This window comes from Stomoxys calcitrans, chromosome 2 (genome assembly GCF_963082655.1).
Source record: "Stomoxys calcitrans chromosome 2, idStoCalc2.1, whole genome shotgun sequence".
NCBI lineage: Eukaryota > Metazoa > Arthropoda > Insecta > Diptera > Muscidae > Stomoxys > Stomoxys calcitrans.
In genome coordinates, this window is record NC_081553.1 from 225303714 (window position 1) to 225330325 (window position 26612).

The following is a 26612-nucleotide window of genomic DNA, read 5'->3' on the forward strand; positions in this document are numbered from 1 at the left end:
CATTCCTAAGTATTTGACCTTGTCATATATCGAAATCGTTCTGTTGAGGAAACCTGGTGCATCTAATTGACCCATCTTCGTCTTCTTTGTTTACAGGCAAATTTCAGTCTTTTCTGGGTTAACTTTGAGACCACTTGGTCTAACCTAGTCTAATGCAACCTCCAAGACCTTTTCGCCCCTTTTGCACACCTGATTTGGATCCTTGCCCCTTAGGAGTATTATAACATGAACGGGTTTTACCCCTTCTCATCGAGTCTTCGTAATAGGTTATTTATGGTGGTCACCCATAGGAGTGGTCATAAAATAATATTGAAACTTTGTTACAGTTCTTCCATGGCTCCTGAATTAACGCAATATGTATATTGCCTTTGCTGATTTTCTCCATAAGAGTGTGTGTAGCAGTCTCGCTCCGGTGGAGATTTGTCTGGTTGACCTCAATCATAGCTGTACTTACTTGACTTAAATTGGCTATGACAGAACATTTGTTCCACTACCCGAACGTAGAATAGCGTTCCAAACGCCTCGATCTTCTACGCGCCTTCTAAAATCCCTAACACCAAGTTTCGAGGTGTCTCCCACCACTTGATCTTTCAATCGAGCTCTTGGTCGTTCCGGTTTGCGTGTATCACCGTGATCGCCTTTAAATGACTTATTTGGTGGGATTTCTTCATCCATTCCGGCAACACGACCTAGCCAACACAACCGTTGTGTTTTGATGCGTTTAACTACAGCTCGTGGTTCATACGACACCTATGTTCTCCATTAGCACAAACTGGTCCATATACTTTACAAGGGATTTTTCTCTCAAACACTCCAAGAACTATCTCATCTGGTTTCGCAGGTACCCATACATATGAATATATATTCATGATCGCCATGACATTTTAAGTCGATCTAGCTACGTCTGTCCGTCTGTGGAAAGCACTCTAACTTTCGATGGAGTAAAGCTGGGCGCTTAAAATGGGTCCATAACCTGATATAGCTGCCATATAAACCGATCTTGGGTCTTGACTTCTTGAGCTTTTAGAAAGCGGAATTCTTATCCAATTTTACTGAAATTTTCCACATGGTGTTCTAATAACACTTCCAACAACTGTGCGAAGTATGGTCCAAATCGGTTCATAACCTGATATAGCTGCCATATAAAACGATCTTGGGTTTTGACTTCTTGAGCCTCTAGAGGGCGCAATTCTCATTCAATTTGACTGAAATTTTGCACATAGTGTTCTGGTATCACTTCCGACAACTATGCTAAGTATGGTTCAAAACGGTCCATAACCTGATATAGCTGCCATATAAACCGATCTTGGGTCTTAACTTCTTGAGCCTCTAGAGGGGGCAATTCTCATCCAATTTCACTGAAATTTTGCACATAGTGTTCTGATATCACTTCCAACAATTGTGCAAAGTATGGTCCAAATCGGTTTATATCCTGGTATAGCTGATATAAACCGATCTTGGGTCTTGACTTCTTGAGCCTCTAGAGGGTGCAATTCTCATCCAATTTGATTGAAATTTTGCACATAATGTTCTGATATCACTTCCAACAATTGTGTGAGGTATGGTTCAAATCGGTCCATAACCTGATATAGCTGCCATATAAACCGAACTTGGGTCTTGACACCTTGAGCTTTTAGAAGGCGGAATTCTTATCCGATTTGACAGAAATTTTGCACATAGTGTTCTGATATCACTTCCAATATTTATGCGAAGTATGGCTCAAATCGGTCCATAACCTGATATAGCTGCCATATAAACCGATCTTGGGTCTTGACTTCTTGAGCTTTTAGAAGGCGCAATTCCTATCCGATTTGGCTTTAATTTTGCATGTGGTGTTTTGGTATCACTTCCAATATTTATGCGAAGTATGGTCCAAATCGATCCATAACCTGATACAGCTGCCATATAAACCGATCTTGGGTCTTAACTTCTTGAGCGTCTAGAGAGCGCAATTCTCATCTGACTTTGTACAACGGCTTCTCCCATGGCCGTCAACATATGTGTGCAATATGGTCTGAGTCGATTTATAGCTTGACACAGCGGACTATAACTTGATATAGCTCCTCCTCCTTCCATATTCATTATTCTTGGTTTGCCTAAAAAGAGATACTGAGCAAAGAACTCGACAAATGCGATCCATGGTGGAGGCTATATAAGTTTCAGCCCGGGCGAACTTAGCACGCTCTTACTTGTTTTCTTATTAACATTATTCCTACTGTCCCCATCTACTACTGCCTACTTTTCTTGATCATAAGGCTTTTTTTATGGTCAATTTAATAAACTTAAATTAAATTAACATTTAATGAATTTGTTTTTTTTTTGTTGCTATTCATTGCCATAACCACAGCCTTTACTTGGCCCTGTTTTATGCCTCTTGAAAAATATGAAAGAAAACAAGCCTCTTGCCCTTTTTGCATTACAGTTGAAGTTATTTGGTTTTGTGTTGGTTTTCTCGTTCTTTTGTTTGTTTATCTCCACTTTGAGTTTGCCCCTCATTAATTTTTATTAGCTGTTTTAGAATTGTATTTGTCTGTTTTTTTTTTTCTTTTCCTTCAGAATTTAATTTGGACGCGGTCATTAACTATCGCTTTATGGAATTTCACCGTGAAATATCCTTCAAATTGTAGCCTACTTTTTCATCTCTTCCCCCCCCCCCCCCCCCCACCACTAGAGTTTACTATTCCTCACTGTCTTTCTGCCCCCAAAATTTTTTTTGGGGGGCTTCTCGATTTCAATGCTCGATGTTCAATGTTTCCTGGAAATGTGTAATAACCAACTTGAAATGTTGTTCTCCTTCATCATCATCATCATTAGCAAAGGCAAAGACCTTTAATACTTAGTTACAGTTTTTTAGTTCTTTTTTGGTTTCCATGACCTTTGACCAAAGGTTAAAAATATTTCCTACTCGTAGTGTATAGGTGTATGAGTGTTTTTACTTCTGTTTTTTATGCTCTCATCACATTTGGAATTAAGAAAAGTGTTTTTTTTTTTTGAGTGTTTCTTTGGATTGTGTCATCGACATGGGTTTCCTTTCTATTTCGTTTCATTATTCTTCATCTTCATTCATTGGTCGCATAAAAATTCATTGTATATAAAACATGAAATTATGTTTTTTCCTTTGAGGTTTTTTTCTTCTTTTTGAAATAACATTTGTCTATGTATTTATGTATGAGATAGCTATAAGTATGTACATACATATGTAGGTCGATTTATTTTTTATACTATGTAAATATTGAATTATGTAAATGCTGACTGTAAGTCGTCTTACAGTCTTAAGAACAAAAAAAAAATTTTTTTTTTTGATTAACAACAAGACGAGATGAGAAGTCATAAAAGACAGAATGTGCCATCATTGTGTAAAGGAAAAAAAAGGAAAGCAATTTTATTATAGACTTGAAAGACAAATAGCCGCCTCAGCATTGTTACATGACATATTCAAGTGCCTAACATTCAATTGTACCATTTATGCATTTAATGACACCGCAACCTTGTGATATGTTATTGATATCCAGTAGAGCTTTTCACTTTTTATAGCATAATAAATTTTTTTTTTGTTTCTTTTTTTTAATTTAATTTCGGAAAATTGGAATTTTCAGTAAATACTAAAACAATAGATTTTTAAAGATATTTAAAAAAAATTTACCATTTGAAGTATAATAGCATAGTTATATCTTTTAATAAATTTCTTTTTGAACGAGTTACAACTTATGATTAAAAAATATCCCCTTTGCATGGACTTTAACTTAAACAAGTAAAAGCGTGCCAAGTTCGGCCGGGCCGAATCTTATATACCCTCCACCATGGATCGCATTTGTCGAGTTCTTTTCCCGGCATCTCTTCTTAGGCAAAAAAAGGATATGAGAAAAGATTTGCTCTGCTATTAGAGCGATATCAAGATATGGTCCGGTTTGGACCACAATTAAATTATATGTTGGAGACCTGTGTAAAATGTCAGCCAATTCGAATAAGAATTGCACCCTTTGGGGGCTCAAGAAGTAAAATAGAGAGACCGATTTATATGGAAGCTGTATCGGGCTATCGACCGATAACAGACCATAATAAACACGCATGTTGATGGTCATGAGAGAATCCGTCGTACAAAATTTCAGCCAAATCGGATAGGAATTGCGCCCTCTAGAGGCTCAAGAAGTCAAGACCCAAGATCGGTTTATATGGCAGCTATATCAGGTTATGAACCGATTTGAACCATACTTGGCACAGTTGCTGGATATGATAACAAAATACTACGTGCAAAATTTCAGTCAAATCGGACTAAAACTGCGCCCTCAAAAGGGCTCCAGAAGTCAAGACCCAAGATCGGTTTATATGGCAGCTACATCAGGTTATGAACCGATTTGAACCATACTTCGCACAGTTGTTGGAAATGATATCAGAACACTATGTGCAAAATTTCAGTCAAATTGGATTAGAATTGCGCCCTCAAGAGTCTCAAGAAGTCAAGTCTTCTGATCTGTTTATATGACAGCTATATCAGGCTATGAACCGATTTGAACCATACTTGGCACTGTTATTGGATATCATATCAAAACACGTCGTGCAAAATTTCATCCCAATCGGATTAGAATTGCGCCCTCTAGAGGCTCAAGAAGTCAAGACCCAAAATCGGTTTATATGACAGCTATACCAGGTTATGGACCGAATTGAACCATACTTGGCACAGTTATTGGATATCATATCAAAACACGTCGTGCAAAATTTCATCCCAATCGGATAAGAATTGGGCACTCTAGAGGCTCAAGAAGTCAAGACCCAAGATCGGTTTATATGACAGCTATATCAGTTTATGGACCGAATTGAACCATACTTGGCACATTTGTTGGATATGAAACCAAAACGCCACGTGCGAAATTTCAGTCAAATCGGACTAAAATTGCGCCCTTAAGAGGCTCAAGAAGTCAAGTCCCCAGATCTGTTTATATGACAGCTATATCAGGTTATGGACCGAATTGAACCATACTTGGCACAATTATTGGATATCATAACAAAACACGTCGTTCAAAATTTCAGTCAAATCGGACTTAAATTGCGCCCTTAAGAGGCTCAAGAAGTCAAGTCCCCAGATCTGTTAATATGACACCTATAACAGGTTATGAACCGATTTGAACCATACTTGGCACAGTTATTGGTAATCATAACAAAACATGTCGTGCAAAATTTCATCCCAATCGAATAAGAATTGCGCACTCTAGAGGCTTAAGAAGTCAAGACCCAAGATCGGTTTATATGGCAGCTATATCAGGTTATGAACCGATTTGAACCATACTTGGCACAGTTATTGGATATCATATCAAAACACGTCGTGCAAAATTTCATCCCAATCGGATAAGAATTGCGCACTCTAGAGGCCCAAGAAGTCAAGACCCAAGATCGGTTTATATGGCAGCTATATCAAAACATGGACCGATATAGCCCATTTACAATACCAACCGACCGACACTAATAAGAAATGCAAATGCAAATTTTGCCCATGAACATTCTACTAAGGAACAGGGACAAACTTCTCACATATCAATGAGTGCAGTCCGATTCAAGTTTAAGCTCAATGATAAGTGGCCTCCTTTTTATAGCCGAGTCCGAACGGCGTTCCGCAGTACGACACCTCTTTGGAGAGAAGTTTTACATGGCATAGTACCTCGCAAATGTTGCCAGCATTAGGAGAGGAAAACCACCGCTGAAAATTTTTTTCTGATGGTCACGCCAGGATTCGAACCCAGGCTTTCAGCGTCATAGGCGGTCATGCTAACCTCTGCGCTACGGTGGCCTATGTGTGCAAAATTTCAAGCAGCTAGCTTTATTCCTTCGGAAGTTAGCGTGCTTTCGACAGACAGACGGACGGACATGGCTAGATCGACATAAAATGTCGCGACGATCAAGAATATATCTACTTTATGGGATCTCAGACGAATATTTCGAGTAGTTACAAACAGAATGACGAAATTAGTATACCCCCATCCTATGGTGGAGGGTATAAAAAAAAACTGATTGTATGGCAACGAAATAGAATTTTTAAACTTTGATACTGTTTTACTGGACAGAGCTCGTTCCGCTGAGTCTCTTTAACTCTCTACTGTCTTTTTAGGGTGGGGACACTTTGCCCTGAATGTGCATATCGTGCTTCTGTAGCCTAGGTCCGCCTGTGACCTGTGTTTGAATCCTGGCGGAACTTCGAACAAAATTTAAAGCGGTGGCTATCCCCTCTTATGCTGGCGACATTTGCGAGGTACCATGCCATGCATAGTCATGTATAAAAATTTTCCCAAAGAGGTGTCGCACTGCGGCACGCCGTTCAGATTCGGCTATAAAAAAGCTCCCTTATCGTTGATAAATTCAACTTGAATCGGGAAAAGTTTGCCCCTGCTCGGTTCCTGGGCAAATTTTTCTCCTACTTCCAAATACCTTTCTTTTGAGTCCCATATTACCGTATTGGTAAATATTTCGCGTTTCGGAAGTGGTCATTTAGCCATTAAAGTAAATATAAGATTCGTGCTCTATTTTCAGAAACATTTCATATGAGTCCCATAATGGCATGCTCGGTAAATAAGTTGTGTTTGACTGTGTGGTGAAGCCCAGGGGCTTTGTCCCAAAAATGGATATAAATTTCTCGAAAATCAATAAATTTCCAACCCAAATACAATATATCGGATTCGTGTTCTACTCTAAAAACCATCTTATTTGAGCCTCATATTACAATAGTCCGCAAATACTTCCTATTTGGGTGGTGTTGTGGGGGTGGGGTGGCCCCCCAGAAACGTGGTCCCACATTTGGATATTAGATTCGTATTCTCCTCGCAAATACCTTTCATTTGAGTCCCACATAGCCAAGGTCGGTAAATATGTCCGTTTTAGGCGTGTTTTGGGGGTTGGGGTGGTCCCCCCAACACTTGGTCCGCCAATTGGATATCAAATACCTTTTCTTATCCTAAATACCTTTCATTTGAGTCCCATATTGTCGTGATTGGTCTAAATATATGTTTGGTAGGTTTTAGGATGGGGCGGCCCCCCTAGGTACCCCATCCATATTTTTAGGGTACTATATGAGAGCACACAACATTTTGCTTAAATCGCACCACCCATCTCCGAGATCTGGCGCTTCTGAAAATTAGGGTAAGGGGGAGGGTCCGATTGTGCAGAAAAATACCCCTGAATAGAGCTGCCTTAGAAATAATCCTACCTCGAGTTAGGAAAGAGGTATTCTAATGAAATTTAATTAGCGTAAAGTAAGCGAATGAAACTTGTTAAAAAAAAAATGTTCCTGTCATGTAAAGTCATGTTTTGGGAGAAAATTGGCTTATCGAAAGTCGGAAATTTGTATACCCTCCACAAAAGCATGGGGGTATACCAATTTCGTTATTCCGATCTTGATCGTCTCGATGTTCTGAGTCGAACTAGCCATGTCCGTCGTCCGTCCGTTCATCTGTCTGTGTGTGGAAAGCACTCAAACTTTGGAAGGAGAAATGCTAGGCGCCTGAAATTTTGCACAAATAAATCCTATCAGTATAGGTCGATGAAAATGGGCCATATCGGTACATGTTTTGATGTAGCTGCCATATAAACCTATTTTGGGTCTTGACTTCTTGAGCCTCGAGACGGCGCAATTCTTATACGATTTGGCTGACATTTTGTGTGAGGTGTTTTGTTATGACTTCCAACAAATGTGTTAAGTATGGTCGAAATCGGTTCATAACTTCATATAGCTGCCATATAAACCGAACTTGGATCTTGACCTCTTGAGCCTCTCTAGAGGCTCTAGAGATGGCTAAAATTTGGCATGAAGTCTTTTGTTTCGACTTCCAATAACTATGGTAAGTATGGTTCATACCAGTTCTCACCTTTTTCTGCTGTCCTTCCTTAGACCAACCAGCTCTGGGGTCCACCATGGCGGTCGCTGTTTGCCCCTTGACCTGTTACTAGGACATGCTGACACGAGAGAGTTATTCAGGGCCTTCGTGATCCGCTTGACCATTATATCTATAGCCTGCACATTCGCCACTTTCTTTTCTGGTCCAGAAGGGATAGACATGCAGAATTTGTGCCAAAATTTATCCCAATCCGTTTTTTTTTTTCTGTTTAGCGGAGGGACCACTTCTGCAGTATTTTATCCAAAGCTTAAACTAATATAACGATAATCAGAGAAGCTGCGGTCTTCCAACATTTCCCTGTCATATATTCTTTGCCGATGCAAAGGTAATATCTAGTACTTCCGTCCTGTTCCTGGTAATAAAGGTCGATTTATCCCCTTTATTACAAATCGCCAGATTGCAACTTACAATATATTCGATAAGCACCCCCTTCGATGACATCAGAACTTCCCTATATCTGGTGATGTGCATTAGCATCACTAGCCAGTCACTTAGCATCACTAGCCAGAACTTTGGGAGTGAGCGACTAAACTTTCCTAGAGAAATGCCTTAGGCTTCCCGTGAAACCATTTTTAAGGAACCCACATTGCTTTGTCTTAAATATAAGACGCAAATGTTCAAATAAACTTATATTTAGGTTAAAAAAATCTTCAATATTTGGTAAAATATCCTTCAACGAAGGAATCTGATATTTAAACCTAGTTCTTTATCTTTGGCTTAAATCTTAAAAATTACCACAATTCTTTTTGGGTGTGTTATCCGAGCTCGTCCTCGCGTTTCTAACCAACATGACATTTTTAACTTCATAAAAATAATTTAGTCTTTAAAAGTGAAAAGCAAATTCCTTAATATCAAGTAAAACTTCTTTCACACAAAGAAAAATTGTACTCAACAAATCACAAAATTGGCCATAATTAAATTTAGTTTAACATCTCTGAAAGTTACTTCACTTTAGTTTTGAAAATAAATGTTTGACCTTTAATCCTATTGGGTACATAAAGCCCTCGTGTTATTTATTATCCTTTCACATCTACATTTACAAGGCGATGTAAGGTGACCAGAGCCACGAATAACAATTCCTTATGAACCATCTTCACGACACCTCATAAGCAAGCCTCACTCAGCAAGGCTATATTTTGTGTTGTTGGTCTGGTGAAGCTTGTGGCCAGGAAATGGAATAATGGCTATGTTTTGTATTGTTGATTTGGCGAAGCTTGTGCAAAGGAAAGGGAATAAAAATGGGATTTTAAATCCACCATTAGAATAATTCTTCATTATGCATGGAAGTTCGCATAAAATATGATTTTCCTAACTACCACAATTGTGGTTGGCAATATGGTCAGAGACCATGCCAATCTTTCTTGAAGATTTTTATACCACAGAGAGTTGCTAAAAGCGTACGAAATGGAGGAAGATTTTCGTTGTTCTTCTTCCTTCAACTACAAATAAGAACTTGTGGACAATAACCAGCTACCCGTGTTTTCTCTCTCTATCTCCCTCGCTTACCATTCTCCAAACTCACGTGGCGAATGACTGATTGTACAAATTATAATATTTCTTTATAACCTTCAATAAAGTTTTATGAATTTTTCTAAGGATTTAACAGTGATTTCATAAGAATTCTTTCCCTTTGGGACATTCTTTGGGCGGGGGGTAAAGTTTTCAGATTTAATGTCAATTTTACGCATATGAATCAAGAATATTTTTTTCTTTTTTCTTGCGTTGTCCCCAGAAAATAAACAAATTGGGGATGAAGGCACCACTTGTGACAATGAGGGCATGTGGCAGGGAGCAGAAAGGAGAATACCCCAGGCGAGAATAAAGTTTAGGTCTTTTTTAAACTTCCGGTTAAGTTTATGAATAATTTTTTTGATTTTCTTTTGAAAATTTTTTTTTTCAAATGGGTCAGCCAAAAAAGACTTTCAGCTTTATTTTCTGGTGAGGAAGCCTGGAATATCTCTTTGAAGAGAATTGGACAATGGGATATCTGAAAGCCTTACAGGTATCGCTGCTTAGCAAATGCAAATTTGTCCATGAGCATTTCATTAAAAACAGCGGCGATACTTCTCTCATATTAATGAGTGATGAACCTCTTTTGTTTGCAAAGTCCAAACGTCGTGCCGCAGAGCGATACTAGTTGACAGAGAAGTTTGACATGGCTGATTACCTCAATATTGTTGTTAGCATTTGGAGGTGATAACCACCAATGGCAAGTTTCTTGATGGAGGACATGTTATCCTCTGTGTTACGTAGGCTTCCTCATTTGTGAGGCTAAACCTACCGCTGAAGAATTTATGCGGATTTTCTCTTTGCAGTTCGAAGCGAAATGTTCACCATATGTCAACATGGTGAACATTTTGAAAATTGTCAATCAGAAACATGAGAGTGAGGCATAAGTGTCTCTAGATGCCGAATTGTTATTAAGTAAGCACAAGGACTTATTGTGGCCCATTAGCTTCGTGGTCTGACCAAAACACTTTCTACTTCTAATAATAGGCCATGGCAACGCAACGCAACGGACATACATACGGGGTCATAGTGGCCCAGCATATAAATCTATTGATTTTAGTAGGAATTTTTAGACGTTTTAACCCATCTGCACAGAACCCAACTTTTATTCTGAACTTTTAAATGTGGCCACTAAACAATTTTAAAAAATGCTCAAAGCTGACCACTTTTTGATGTTTCGAAGAAAAAGAAAATTGAACAATAAAAAAAACAAGTAAAAAGGCGTTAAGTTCAGCCGGGCCGATTTGGATACCCACCACCTCGGGTGTATATGTAAACCACCTTTCGCCATAATCCGGTGAAAAAAATGCATAGTTTATGCCCCCATAGCAGCTTTATCGAAATATGGATATTGAGTGGTCTAATAAGTACAAGTCATTGTACAATTTTGTAAAACAAAATATTGGTCTGTTTGTTAGACCGATCTGAACCATATACGACATGGATGTCGAAAAGCCTAACATAAGTCACTTTGTCAAATTTCAGCGAAATCGGATTATAAATGAGCAGCTATATCCAAATCTGAACCGATCTGGGCTAAATTGAGGAGGGTTGTCGAAGAAGGGCCTAACACAACTCACTGTCCCAAATTTCGGCGACATCGGACATTGAATGATCGGTCTATATGGCAGCTATATCCAAATCTGAACCGATCTGAGCCAAATTGAAGAAGGATGTCGAAGGGCCTAACAAAACTCTCTGTACCAAATTTCGGCGACATCGGACAATAAATGCGCCTTTTATGGACCAAAAACCTTAAATCGCCGGATCGTTCTATATGGCAGCTATATCCAAATCTGAACCGATCTGAGCCAAATTGAAGAAGCATGTCGAGGGGCCTAACTTAACTCACTGTCCCAAATTTCGGCGACATCGTACAATAAATGCGCCTTTTATGGGTCTAAGACCTTAAATCGAGAGATCGGTCTATATGGCAGCTATATCCGAATCTGGACCAATCTGGGCCAAATTGCAAAACGATATCGAGGGGCCTAACTTAGCTCACTGTCCCAAATTTCGGCGACATCGGACAATAAATGCGATTTTTATGAGTCTAAGACCTTAAATTGAGAGATCGGTCTATATGGCAGCTATATCCAAATCTTAACCGATCTGAGCCAAATTGAAGAAGGATGTCGAAGGGCCTAACGCAACTCACTGTCCTAAATTTCAGCAAAATCGTATTATAAATGCGCCTTTTATGGGCCTAAGACCCTAAATCGGCGGATCGGTCTATATGGCAGCTATATCCGAATCTGGACCGATCTGAGCCAAATTGAAGAAGCATGTCGAGGGGCCTAACTTAGCTCACTGTCCCAAATTTCGGCGACACCGAACAATGAATGCGCCTTTTATGGACCCAAAACCTTAAATCAGCGGATCCGTCTATAAAGCAGCTATATCCAAATCTGGACCGATCTGGGCCACATTGATGAAGGATGTCGAAGGGCCTAACGCAACTCACTGTCCTAAATTTCAGCAAAATCGTATTATAAATGCGCCTTTTATGGGCCTAAGACCCTAAATCGGCGGATCGGTCTATATGGCAGCTATATCCGAATCTGGACCGATCTGAGCCAAATTGAAGAAGGATGTTGAAGGGCTTAACACAACTCTCCGTTCCAAATTTTGGCAAAATCGGATAATGAATGTGGCTTTTACGGGCCTAAGACCTTAAATCGGCAGATCGGTCTGTATGAGGGCTATCCTATATATAAAAATCAATTTGTGTTTGTTTGTAGGTTTCTTTGTTTGTTTGTATGTTTATGTGTTCCTTATAGACTCAGAAACGGCTGAACCGATTTTCTTGAAATTTTCACAGATGGTACATAATGACCCCGTGGTGAAAATAGGATACTACATTTTTTGATATCTGAAGGGGGCGCGGACCCTCCCCCTTACCCTAATTTTCAGAAACGACACATCTCGGAGATGGGTGGTGCGATTTAAGCGAAATTTGGTGTGCTCTCATATAGTATCCTAAAAATAAAAATTTGTTATCCAAAATTTGGGGTGGGGTACCTAGGGGGGCTGCCCCACCCTAAAACCTACCAAACATATATTTAGGCCAACCACGACAATATGGGACTCAAATGAAAAGTATTTAGGATAAGAAACCACCCCAAGCCCCAAAACACCCCTTAATCGGGCATATTTACCGAACATGTCACTGTGGAGCTTAAATGAAAGGTATTGGGGGGTACAGCAAAAATTGATACCCCTTTTTGGGTACCAATTTTCTGGGGGTTTACCCCTTTCCCAAAATACCCCACAAACAGCAATTTTTTAATGACCATCGCAATATGGGGCTCAAATAAAGGTATTTGCGAGTAGAATACGAATTTGATATCCAAATGTAGGACCATATATTTAGGGCATCACCCCTTTCTCAAAAACACCCACAAAGGGAAAAAATTTTTCGACCATGCCAATATGTGGCTCAAATGAAAGATATTTGAGATTAGAAAACGAATTTGATAACCTATTTTGGTGACATGTGTTTGGGGGGACGCCTCATCATGTAAACTCCACTTAAGCCAATGGCAATATGGGGTTTAAATAAATGGTATTTGAGAGAACAGCACGATGCTGATATTTTTTCAGGGCCAAGTATCTGGGGGACCACCTCCCCCCTAAAACACCACTAAATCAGACATCATGAGAATATCGGACTGAAATGTAGTATTGGGTTGCCCAAAAAGTAATTGCGGATTTTTCATATAGTCCGCGTTGTCAAATTTTTTCACAGCTTCTGACTCTGTAATTGCATTCTTTCTTCTGTCAGTTATCATCTGTTACTTTAAGCTTGCTTTAGAAAAAAAGTGTAAAAAAATTATATTTGATTAAAGTTCATTCTAAGTTTTATTAAAAATGCATTTACTTTCTTTTAAAAAATCCGCAATTACTTTTTGGGCAACCCAATATTTTAAGAATGGAGTACACCTTACATCCAAACTTTAATTCGTAGACCAATAAAGGTCATATGGGATTCAGTTAAAGGCACTTGTATTGTTAAACTCTTGGTCAAGTTAGCAAGGATTTTCGAAAATAAATATTCCAAGGAAACTTTTGTTCCATATAAAGTAAAAGAAGGCGCAGCGGAGCGGGCCCGGGTCAGCTAGTATAAATATATAGTCCGATATAGCTCATCATCGAGCTTAACCTGGTCATGAACAAAGAAAGAATCTGTGAAAAGTTTTAGCTCAATATCTCTATTTTTAAAGACTGTAGCGTGATTTCAACAGACAGACGGACGGATCAAGATCAAGAATAGGGTCGGAAATGGGTATTTCGATGTGTTGCTAACGAAATGACAAAATGAATTTTGGTGGTGGGTATAGAAAATGGGAATTTTTCATAAAATTTTTCTTTATAATGGGTTGCCCAAAAAGTAATTGCGGATTTTTTAAAAGAAAGTAAATGAATTTTTTATAATTATATTTTTTTTTTTTTATGGAAATAAATGTATTTTAATGATACAATAATTTAAGCATTTTTTTTAATTTTTTTTATTTTTAAACTAATGTTAAAAAATATAAACAAAAACTTTAAATTTTATATAAAAGAAAAGCAAAAATTCTGCATGTTTAAAAATATATCTAAAAAATATACCCCCACTCCGTTTTGACTTTGTTTGCTTTGGCTATTTGATTTTGCCTGATGAATGTGAAGTGTTTTTTCGTTAGTAAAAACCAAAATCTTTCAGTAAAATTTTGCTTAACTATTTCTTTTTTTTGAAACTCCCACATCTTGAGCATCACTAATTGGTTTTTCGTTTCATCTTTTTGTTTCTTCCTCTTTTTTGCTATACTGTGTATTTTATTTACAGTGCCACGGAAGGTGCTGATTCACTTGCAGCATCCGGTGATGAGGCTCAACTGGGCGAAGAGGGTCAAATTGGACAGGGTAAGGGCGATGATGTAAAAAGTACGTGTCACAATTCCAAAAAAACAAACAAACAATTGGTAACATTTCTTTCTAAGACAAAATTCAACTAACCAAAAATATTTTCAATAAATGAAAATGATTAACAACAATAACAAGGTTAACTCGAGAAAAACCAAAATCTAATTAAAATCCTTATAAAAGCTTAAAAAGAAAACTATTTCTATGAAAAAAATCAAAACAGAGAAACAAGTGACAGGTTACTTAACAACAACTTAACAAAAAAAAACTAACAAAATAAAATATATTTACTATATAGCACTCATAACATGTCATAACAAACAACATCAAATCAAAAATTCAACTTAAAGTCAATTAGAGAAAACCAACCCCATTTCCGTTTCCGGTTGTAGCACTTCTATCCCACACTCCCCTAAATCCAATATATAAAATCAAATTCTACTCTCTATCTCTCTCACTCTCTTTCTTTTGCTCTCTTACAAGTAGTAATCTAAACATTAAACATTAATTATTGTTGTTGTTGTTGTCCCATAATAATCGCTGCCAAAACCAGCAACAACAATCTCGTTAACCCTCATTGTTAGCCAGTAGTTTTGTTGAGAAAAAAAAAAACCTTTCCATCTCCCCTACTCTAAATGACATTTTGGCATAATTAATCTATTGAATTATTCTGTTTTTCAAATCTATCAAATGACCACCCATCCCCACCACCTTGACCAAAACTTCAATATTTCAAATGGCCATCTATACCACCACCTTACAGTTACCACAAAGGTAACACAACAGGCCAAACATTTTGGCTCATTTTTGTCATCTGCTTTCACTGAAGCTGGTTCAAAGATCAAAGAAACTGTTAAGAAGAATGTAAGTCGTTGGAATCCCTTTTCTATCCTTTTGGGATAAATCTTTTAACTTTTGTTTTGTTTTTGCACTTTTAAAGCCCATTATGGAATCATTTAACAAAGAGCAAGAAGCCTTCATCAAGGGCCAGGCTGGCGGTAATGGCCAGGCTGTTGCTCCCTGGGTTGGTCTGACCAATGAGGCCAAAATCAAGGAGGAGATCATGGGTCTCTCACAGGACAGACGTAATTTTGTACGCGCACCACCAGCTGGTATTGATTTCGAATTCAACTATGATACCGCCTATCCTACCGCCAATGCCATCATGGAAGAGGACAAGAATCTGGAAACAATGCGCTTTGAATTGGTACCCAAAATGTAAGTATGATTGAAAATGCCAATGCGGGTGGTTTATGGAAGAACTGTTTTTGTTGAAACTATTGGGTTGCCCAAAAAGTAATTGCGGATTTTTCATATAGTCGGCGTTGACAAACTTTTTCAAGAGTGTAAAAAAAGTATATTTGATTAAAGTTCATTCTAAGTTTTATTAAAAATGCATTTACTTTCTTTTAAAAAATCCGCAATTACTTTTTGGGCAACCCAATATAAGCAATTCTATGGCAGAAGGTTGTATTCCCCCTAGAATCCTTCATCGGCTAGATTCTGCTGCTGTTTCTTGTTTCGTCCTGGAAGACTCCCAATCCAAATGTCTGCTCCCTATGCTATTGGGCTTAAAAGAACTTCGAACGTTGGTTCTGTTCCGTTTGTTGAAACGAAATCATTATCATGTTGTTCAAGAGGTGTAATCGATGTATGAAGTGTTAACACTTCTGCGAGTTCTTTGGGACATCAACGATCGAGGAGTACAACAATAGAACTACGTTACAGTGTGGTACCTTAGAGTGGGTCGATTTTCAAAACTGTAATCTGTGACAAAATCTAAGAAGTTTTGATCAAGAAACCTTAAAATAGTAAGGACCGGCTAAAGTCGGACGAAGCCGACATTTTGATGCCCTACACCACATTGGATGTGCAGGCTAAGTCGTCGAACTTAAAATTTGCTTAAATTTGATATAAAGAATTTCGATCAAAATCCGTACATATTGCCATAGAGTAAATCGTGGTGCAGGGTACTACGTAGAAGGGCCTTAGGCACGAAATGGGGCCTTAATCCTAGGATAGTCCACTATATGTAGAATTTCGATCAAAATCCGTACATATTGCCATAGAGTAAATCGTGTTGCATTAAAGTAAATCGTGGTGCAGGGCACTATTTAGACGGGCCTTAGGCTCTAAATGGGGCCTGAATCCTAGGATAGTCCACTTACGCCTCAGTAGTTTGGTGGACTGCTATGGAGAAAAAGTGCAACATAAGGATCATACAAAAAGTTCAGAGAACATGTTGTCTTGGCATAGGCGGAGGGATGAGGACCACTCCCACTAGGGCACTGGTGACTATTCTAGATATCCGACCCATTGACATACAGATTAAGTGTGAGGCAGCCACCAAGGCTATGAGACTTAAGGCGATGGGAGAATGGATTAAGGATGGGAGCAGCTCATACCATCGCGGTATAATCGAGGCGACGATAGAAAACCTGGAAGGAAGTGGAGAGGTTTCCGATCGGATACCTGAGATGAACCTTGAAGTCGAGTGCGACGCACTGCTGCCATCGGCACAGTCTCTTGGATTGACGCAACCCTAGTATTGCCATCTGGAAAATCATGTTACACGGATGGATCAAAGCTAGAGGGCAGAGTGGGCCTAGGGGTTTACATTGAGAACCCAGGGATTGACATCTGTTTTAGACTGCCTGACCATATTACGGTCCTGCAGGCGGAGATCCGGGCGATCACGGAATGCGTGAAGTGGTGTGGATTGACGGAACCCTAGTATTGCCTAGTACCTAGGATTGACGGAACCCTAGTATTGCCATCTGGAAGATCATGTTACACGGATGGATCAAAACTAGAGGGCAGAGTGGGCCTGAAGGTTTACATGGAGAACCCAGGGACTGACATCTGTTTTAGACCATAATACAGTCCTGCAGGCGTAGATCCGGGCGATCACGGAATGCGTGAAGTGGTGTGGTGCTAACGCGAAGACGTCGAGTCTGAACATCTATACCGACAGCAAAATTGCCATAAGGGCAATAACAACCAGGACGGTAAGGTCACGAACAGTCTTGTAGTGTAAGAAGGAGATTAACGTCTTCTCTGAGGATGGGAAAATCCGCATCGTTTGGCCATGCCGGGCCATAACGGAGTAAGGGGAAATAGAAGGGCAGACGATTTGAAGGCCAGAGGACTGCGGTCAATAAACTTGGTTAAACCGAAATCTTTCGGGACGACGCAGTCCGAGTTAAGGGAGTGAGCGACGAATGCGCATGCAAACATACTGACAACCGGACGAGGAAGAGGGAATTGCTGGCCTTTGTTAAGAAGCCAGGAGTTTAACCAGCCATTATGCGAGAGGCCAAGTGGTCACGCACTTGGGAATCACGCATAATTATTACTGCGGAAGCTGTTTTGATGAAAATGAGGAGGAGGCAATCGAGCACTTGCTCTGTCCATATACGGGTCTGCAGGCGCACAGACTTTCCCAATTAGGGTGGCGGTTTTTCTCCGATTTCGGCGTTTCTGCAATTGTTCCTCTGGGAAAACCCCATAAGAGCTTAGATAAAACTGGATGGTTTCGGCGAAAGACGCGATTAAATCGTACGCACGCGGTCATTAGCCACTGTCTCAATCGGGTCAAATCATAGGACTGTTCTTGTATCGATATGTCCTTCGATATGCACCCTCTTTTCAAACTAGCCTAAATATTAAAGGTGTTAAACCAGCCATTATGCGAGGGGCCAAGTGGCCGCGCACTTTGGAATCACGCATAATTATTACTGCGGAAGCTATTGTATTTTGATGAGAATGAGGAGGAGGCAATCGAGCACTTGCTCTGTCCATATCCGGGTCTACAGGCGCACAGGCTTTCCCAATTAGGGAGGCGATTTTTCTCCGATTTCGGTTTTCTTGTAGAAGTTCCTCTGGGAATTCTCCATATCAGCTTGGATAAGGCTGGATGGTTTCGACGCAAATCGCGATTAAATCGTACGCACGCGGTCATTAGCAGGGGTCTCAATCAGGTCAAACCATAGGACTGTTCTCGTATCAATATGTCCTTCGACTATAGTTTTGTATAGCCACCACCATTAATCTTTGGTGATTTTCATACCAATCCGAAATAAGAAGGATTGCTATATCAAAAGGTCGATATAGTTTATTACGCAACCATTTTAACCTTACATCTACAAGAAGGTTTAAAAAATCGCTGACGTTGATATATACTACAGATATCTGCAAAACACTGCAAACTTTGCCCATAAACATTCCACTAAGGAACAGGGGCAAACTTCTCACAAATCACTGAGTTCTGTCCGATTCAAGTTTAAGCTAAATGATGAGGGGCCTCCTTTTTATAGCCGAGTCCGAACGGCGTGCCGCAGTGCGACACCTCTTTGGAGAGAAGTTTTACATGGCATAGTACCTCACAAATGTTGTCAGCATTACGAGGGGAAAACCACCGTTAAAATTTTTTTTCTGATGGTCTCGCCAGGATTCGAACCCAGGCGTTCAGCGTCATAGGCGGACATGCTAACCTCTTCGCTACGGTAGCCTCCGGACAAATGTCTGACCAATAACGGACAGATGTCCGACCAATTAAATGATATATGGTGTTGCCGTATAGTGGACAGCGTTTCAAAAATCCAACAACTGCTCCACACTCAGTCAGATATAAATGTGGCTGCTCTTTGCAACTAAGTCGCAGAGAGGATGACACCATTTGATGTACTGAACTTTATTCCACGTTTAATACCTCCGAATACAGTGCCTGGACTAATTGCTTCAAACACTGCCTTGAGATTAAGTGTAGATTATCTTTGACCGACACTATGTCATACATCATTCAATGTTCGATATCATCGTAGAATTCATATTTTCTGACACGCTATTTTATACAAAATTTCCCATGAACCTTCCATTAAGGAACAGAGGATACCTCTCTCATCTCAATGAGTGCAGTCTTAATGTTTAAGCTCAATGATAAGGGGCCGCCATTTTTTAGAAAGTACAATGCCACTATACGTGATAGAGGCTATTGGACTAATAAATGCTTCTGAAAAGGAATCCGACTGGGAGTTTAGTTATATAATCATAAACTCCAAAGCGTGTAGGTCTGCCAGCAATAACGATAATTACGACTACAGACAATGTTCGTTAAGATACTGTAACTCTAAGAGCGGTCATTCTCAGTACCAAAAGAATGGCTATAACTCGCATAAGCGGGGATTTACCTCTTCCCCATATTAGTGTACTATTGCTGGCTTCCATCATGAGTGATAGATCTCATTGGATCTACAATATCCCTGGTAATACCAAAGATGGAGCGTAGTCATCTACACTACTATACCAAAAAAAAAAAATTACGCTAATCTTCTAAATGAAGATTATGATCGCGGACGAGTTCATCTAAAATTCGTAAACGACTCCCCTGTCGTGGGGAGTCTTGTACTCAAGATGATTCTTCAGGAAGAGCGTTCCGCCAATCTTCCATTTAAGTTGTTAACGAGAAAATCAGAAGAGTCCTGCAAGGTTTAGAGTCGCGTAATAATGGTGTGTGGACGAGTGATTAATGAGTAGTTCTGTATAATTCACTTAGAAAACGACAAAATCCCTATCAATTGGTACGTAATGGCAAAAATAACAATTGCGAATCTTCTTGAAAAAAAATCGTATTCCTCATTATACTAGGTTAGGTTAGGTTAGAGTGGCAATCCCGTTCAGACTCACTTAGACAATTTTAAGTCCATTGGGAAACTCTAGTAGTGGCAGACCAAGGCCTCTGGCGGGAATCAATCCCATGACCCCCGCACTGGCAATCCGAGAGCGCTACTAACTCGGCTACCGGGGCGCCTCATCATCGTACTAAATACCAATCGTCATATAAGCCATGTGAGAATTCCGTTTTATGTTTTGGAAGTTGTCCACTCAAAACAAAACCTCGAATAGCATTATTCAATTCAAGCCCTATTTTCACCATCCACTAAAACAAGAACAATCGCGAATAAGACGATTTATAAATAAATCGTATGGACAATTACAACGTATTGAGCTGTGATGGAATCGTAGTGAAGAGTTGTAAAAACATACGCATACGCAATGAATTGTCGTATGACATCCTCCGGACGATTAAAAACCCATGAGTTTGTCGTCGTCACGAAGAGTTGATAATACTTCCTCACACGCAATGATATCCTCTTTCGCTACCCACATTGAAGAAAAGTTGCCTACAAATCTTCTCGAAAATTGTTCTATACATCGCGTCAACGAACACTTTTCCAAAATTATGAAGAAGTATAAAATACAATTGATTATAATTCTTCTCCATTTACCACCCATTTTCCAATACACACACACACAAATCACTTTTCATCCTTGTTACTCTTTTCTTCTCTTTACAAATCTAGCATCACTGAAGAAAACTTCTGGAGAAATTATTTCTACCGCGTTTCGCTTATCATTCAAGCCGCTGAATTGGGTACTCTGGGTGAAGATGGTGTTGCACAAGCCTCAAGTGGTGAAGATGGTAAGTTCTAATTAGTGTTTGTTCTCTAGTTACCACTTTATCTATCTATCTATCTATCTACCTCTCAAACTCAATCTATCTATCGAACTATCTTAAAAAAACTCCGGTATTAAGTTTTTTTATATGATTTTCTTCTTTATTTCTGTATAATTTGAATTCAGTATCATAGTATGAACTTCTTAGTTCTTTTTTTTAGAATCTTAATATGAATTCATAAAATAAATGAAATCGAAAAGTCTATTAGACTTTAGGATTTTTGTTTGTATTTATCAAAGTTATTTCACCTTTTATTATTATAAATAAGTTTTTTTCCTATAATTTTTCGGTGAATATAAGATTTTGTTTTTATTTTATTTTTTCCAAATAAAAGAGAATTTTTTTAGAGTGCATCTCAGATTTTGCAGATTTATATAGAAGGTAAAATGTCTAGATATATATCCAAATGGATTTATGTATCGAAATGGTCATAGGATTAACCATAAGATGTCTTAAGATCACAAGACAGTATTATGTTAACTTAAACCCGGCACAGGATAGCTGTAAGCACCACACAAGCTGAAACATTGAGATCCCATCTGTATGGTGTTCATTGCTGTCACAAGAAGCTTAGCTGCGAGCTACCGGGCGCGTTCACAGGTTGTGGATATTGGAATGCTCCATCCGGAGTAGCTGTAACTGCAGTCGCGGACAATCAGCGGTATCGATCGCAGAGTCTCAGTGAGAGGTCGGGTGGCACCGGCTCTTGCACAAATACTGGGTGCCTACGATGCTCGATATGACAAGGCGAGTTCTTGGCGCCTTAAAATATCCAATGGCCACCCTGTCCAAGCTGAACGAGCTTACTCACCTACAGAAGCTTGACGAGGATCGCCACCTCCACATGAAAATGTGGTTACAACAACAACAACATGTTCACTTAAAAGTACTTCAGTCATTTAGTTAATGACACTGTGAGGTGTCAACTTAGTTCAATTTTGGCATACTCTTACAACATTTCGGCCGGTATCACACGAAAAAGTGCTTCAATGTTGTCTTCCAATGTGTCATTTGAAGCGGGCATGTCTATATATATAGACATAGGATTTAACATAGACCCAAAAAAAAAATAGTCTAAAGGCTTTAAATCGCACGATTTAGGTGGCCAATTCAAATGTCAAACTCTTGCACTTTGGGCAAAAAAAGTTGGGTATCATCTCACGGTAGCCCTTACCATTCACAGTTACGTTACGATTCACATTATCTTTGAAGAAGTACGAACCAATGATGACACCAGCCCATAAACCGCACCAAACTGTGGCTTTTTCTGGATTCATTAGTAGCTCTGGCAATGCCTCAACGAACTTACCCCTTATTTCGCTGCAAGAAATTTGAAGATATCTGCCACCAAAACTTCTACCACATTGTTCACTACAGATACACGTGAAGTCCATAATGAGCCAAATGTGATGGTCGATGGAGAAATGATTCCGGGCTCAAGAAGTTAAATCAGGAGATCGGTTTATATGGGAGCTATATCAGATTATAGACCGATTTGTACCGTACCAGGCACATAACAGAACACTACGTACAAAATTTCAGCATAATCGGACAAAAATTGCTTCTTCCAGGTGGTCAAGAAGTTAAATCGGAAGATCGGTTTATATGTGAGCTATATCGAAATCTGAACCGATAGGGCCCATTTGGAATCCTCAACGATCCATATCAATATTAAGTATCTGTGCAAAATTTCAAGCAGCTAAATAGCTTAACGCGTTCGACCACTGTCGTGATTTCGACAGATGGACCACTGTCGTGATTTCGACAAATGGACGGACGGACATGGCTGATCGACTTAGAGTCTCGGGAGGATCAAGAATATAAATGCTTTATGGGGTCTTCGACCAATATTTCGATGTGTTACAAACGGAATGACCAGATTAGTATACCCCCATCCTATGGTAATGGGTATAAAAATAACGATATTGAGCTTATTCTTCGCACGGTTAATTTTTTTTTTTTTATCACAGGCAGATTTAGTTCGAAGATGAGGTATATCGGGCTATATCTTCATATAGCCCCCATATGGATCTATGTGACGATATAAAGTTTTGCGTACATTAAAGGCGCATTTATTACCCAATAGCGCCCGAAATCTGTACCGAATATGGGGCTGATCGATTTATAGGTTGATATATCTGTCATATAGACCGATCTCATGATTTAAGATCTTGAGCCCTTAAAAGCCCCATTTATTACCAGATTTCGCTCAATGGGTTGTATAAGACAATTCGATATCAATAGCGATTTCGCTGAAATTTGATACAGTGAACGGTCTTAGGGTCCTCGCCTACCGAGCCGAGTATAGTTCGCATCAGACCATATTTTGATACAGTCCTTATACTGATCGACCTTCCAACTAAAAGGTCTTGGGCCCATAAATGATGTATTTATTGTCAGATTTTGCCGAGATTTGGAGCAATGGATTGTGTTGGATTCCTCGACTTTTGTGCTGAATTTGGTCCATATTTGGATAAACCTGCCATATGGACCTATTTGCCAATTTTGTAGGCAACTTCATTTCATTCTCTTATTTCTGAATTAAGGCTCTCGTATCAGGCGTCGAGTCTAAAATCTATCACAGAGTATAAGATATTCCATAAGTCTTTTCCACTCTAAAGAATTTCTCTTTTATTAATTTTTTTTTAATTTTTATATATTATTTTTGTTTTAATTATCATATATATATTTTTTTTTATTAATTTTAATCAATCTATTAGCTTTTAATTTCATACATCTTCAATTGCTAATTAACTGCAGCTTAACAAATTTAAATTCAAAATCAAAAATTTGATAATGTTTTTGTAACTCTCTTTATTCTGTTTAAATTAATTAAAAAAAAAAGAAAACCAAAAATAAAAAAAAACACACACACACTCTCAAAAATCGAAAATATCACTCCACTCTTATCACACACTTTCAAACTCTTAAAGACAAAAATCAAAAGAACATTTTTATCACAGTACTCAAATGCTTATAGTTTTACTACTCCCTCTATATTTCGTTTTTGGTTTGTGATAATTCTCGTTAAATCGCTCACTCTCTATGTCTCTCTCTCTCTCTTAATCTAACTCAAACTATCTCTATTTCGGTTTCTCTCTCTCTCACTCTCTGAGTGAAATGAGAAAGACCAAGTTGTTAAAATTATGATTTGAAACCTTTTGGCTTTAGTTTAGTTTATCAAAGAAAAAAGAACTTTAAGCGCGAGCACTGTAATTATTGAGTTAAAGCACACACGCTGACCCTATCTCTCTTCTACTTGCTCTATAAATATCTCAAAACCAAACTCTCAATCTCGCTCTCTATCTTTGTATTTTTTTTTTTAAGTAACTGTCTGTCAAAGTTTCTTTCTCAAATTATCTTAACTTACTTAGACTCTGAAATAACACTGATTTGTGAGCAAAAAACAAAAAATAAAAGAAATGCGTTAAAGTTTTGTTATACAAAAATAATAAAAAAAAAGTATAACGTTTTCCGTTGAGCTCTTTTAAAAAAAATTGATTTGGATTTTTCTTTTTTGCTCATTAAACTATTTCGGTTTGTGGTTCTCTCTTGTTTACTCTTAATATTCAGCTAAGTATTCTAGTTTCTCTTTTAAGTTGTCTTTTCTTTTCTTTTCTCTTTAAAAAAAGTTCCCTAAGGAACCATGCACCTTTATTGTAGATTTTAAGTTTAATATAAGTTTTATTATATTTGTTTATTTTTTTTTAAATTTTGTTTTATTTTATTTTATTTTCATGTTTATTTTCTGACTTGGTTGATTATTTTCGTTTTCTTTTTTCAATTTTTTTTTTCCTTTGAAAAAAAAAACTAAAAATGAAATTTGAAAATTAAAAAAAAAATATATACACGACCTCAATCAACACTTTACTACACAACAACAAAACAAACCAACAACTTTCAATAATGAAAAAAAAAAACAAACGCATCGATCAATGTCTTTAAAAATAATCTCAAAAACCCTTAAAACCAGTTAAAGTTTCCCAAACAAAAGAAACTTCAGCTTCAAATGATAAATCCCTTGTGAAATCTGATCAAACATCATCATCCAAAAATGATGCCTCCTCCTCCTCCTCAAAGTCAGAGACTACTGGCAATTTGTGCATTACCCAAGAGCCTCAAAAGGCTGTGCGTTTAGCATCAACCTCCGAGTCAGAGTTTGTTTCCGATGCCTTCCAAACGACCACAGATAGTGATTTGGAAGAAATTAAAGATGGCATGCGCAAACTCGGCATCGATAGTATGACCCAACAATTACAAACCTCTACGAATGTCTTGAGTAATGATGGTAAGAATTTTAATTTTCTTTTCATTTTCTTTTAGTTTATTTAAAATTATTTTAAATTAACTTCATTTATGTTGGTTTTTTGTCCTCAGTTTTTCCAATTTGTGTCTTCTGTTTAGTTGCATTTTGTCATGTTGATTTAAAAAAAAAAAAACTCTTTTGTATGCTTTCTATGTAAATATACATTAGGTTTTGTTTGTTGTAAATATTTTTGGATTCATTTCTTGGTTAATTTTTATGTAACACTTAAGCCATTACTATAAAATCGTTTAAAAGCCTTCTTTTTCTGAGGATCTGATATCGACTATAAGAGACTAATCTCTTACGTGTTATGCTATTATATGACAGCTATACCAGATGATGAACCGATTTGAATCATACTTAACACAGTTATTAGAAGTGATAAGAAAACACCACGTGCAAAATTTCAGTTAAATCGGACGAGAATTGCGCCCTTTAGAGGCTCAAGAAGTCAAGACCCAAGATCGGTTTATATGGCAGGTATATCAAAACATAAACCGATTTTAACCATACTTGGCTCAGTTGTTAAAAGTGATACCAAAACACCACGCGCAAAATTTCTGCCAAATTGGATGAGAATTGCGCCCTCTAGAGGCTCAAGAAGTCAAGATCCCAGATCGTTGTATATGACAGCTATACCAGATGATGAACCGATTTGAATCATATTTAACACAGTTGTTGAAAGTGATACCAAAACATCACGTGCACAATTTCAGTCAACTCGGACGAGTATTGCGCCCTCTAGAGGCTCAAGAAGTAAAGACCCAAGATCGTTTTATATGGCAGCTATATCAAAACATTGACCGATTTAAACCATACTTAGCACAGTTGTTGAAAGTGGTACCAAAACACCACGCGCAAAATTTCTGCCAAATTGGATGAGAATTGCGCCCTCTAGAGGCTCAAGAAGTCAAGATCCCAGATCGTTGTATATGACAGCTATACCAGATGATGAACCGATTTGAATCATATTTAACACAGTTGTTCGAAGTGATACCAAAACATCCCGTGCACAATTTCAGTCAACTCGGACGAGTATTGCGCCCTCTAGAGGCTCAAGAAGTAAAGACCCAAGATCGGTTTATATGGCAGCTATATCAAAACATAGACCGATTTAAACCATACTTAGCACAGTTGTTGAAAGTGGTACCAAAACATCATGTGCAAAATTTCAGTCCAATCGGACGAGAATTGCACCCTCCAGAGGCTCCAGAAGTTAAGATACCAGATCGGTTTATATGGCAGCTATACCAGATAATGAACCAATTTGAATCATACTTAGCACAGTTGTTGGAAGTGATACCAAAACACCACGTGCAAAATTTCAGTCAACTCAGACGAGAAATGCGCCCTCTAGAGGCTCAAGAAGTCAAGACCCAAGATCGGTTTATATAACATCTATATCAAAACATGCACCGATTTGGCCCATTTACAATCCCAACCGACCTACACTAATAAGAAGTATTTGTGCAAAATTTCAAGCAGCTAGCTTTAA

General features: G+C 38.4%; 1 protein-coding gene across 12 annotated transcripts in view; it reads left to right on the plus strand.

Annotated features, from left to right (window-relative positions):
• LOC106083555 (synapse-associated protein of 47 kDa) overlaps nucleotides 1-26612 on the plus strand; it is a 236268-nt gene that overhangs the window by 185811 nt on the left and 23845 nt on the right. For 10 of the 12 annotated variants that reach the window (XM_059363804.1, XM_059363808.1, XM_059363811.1 and 7 more), the window contains 5 exons: nucleotides 14218-14315; nucleotides 15058-15158; nucleotides 15235-15512; nucleotides 20657-20775; nucleotides 24785-25099. In XM_059363804.1, the coding sequence (XP_059219787.1) occupies nucleotides 14218-14315; nucleotides 15058-15158; nucleotides 15235-15512; nucleotides 20657-20775; nucleotides 24785-25099 (911 nt within the window). The remainder of the gene's footprint in view (nucleotides 1-14217; nucleotides 14316-15057; nucleotides 15159-15234; nucleotides 15513-20656; nucleotides 20776-24784; nucleotides 25100-26612) is intronic. The other 2 variants (XM_059363809.1, XM_059363812.1) reach the window with 2 other exon arrangements.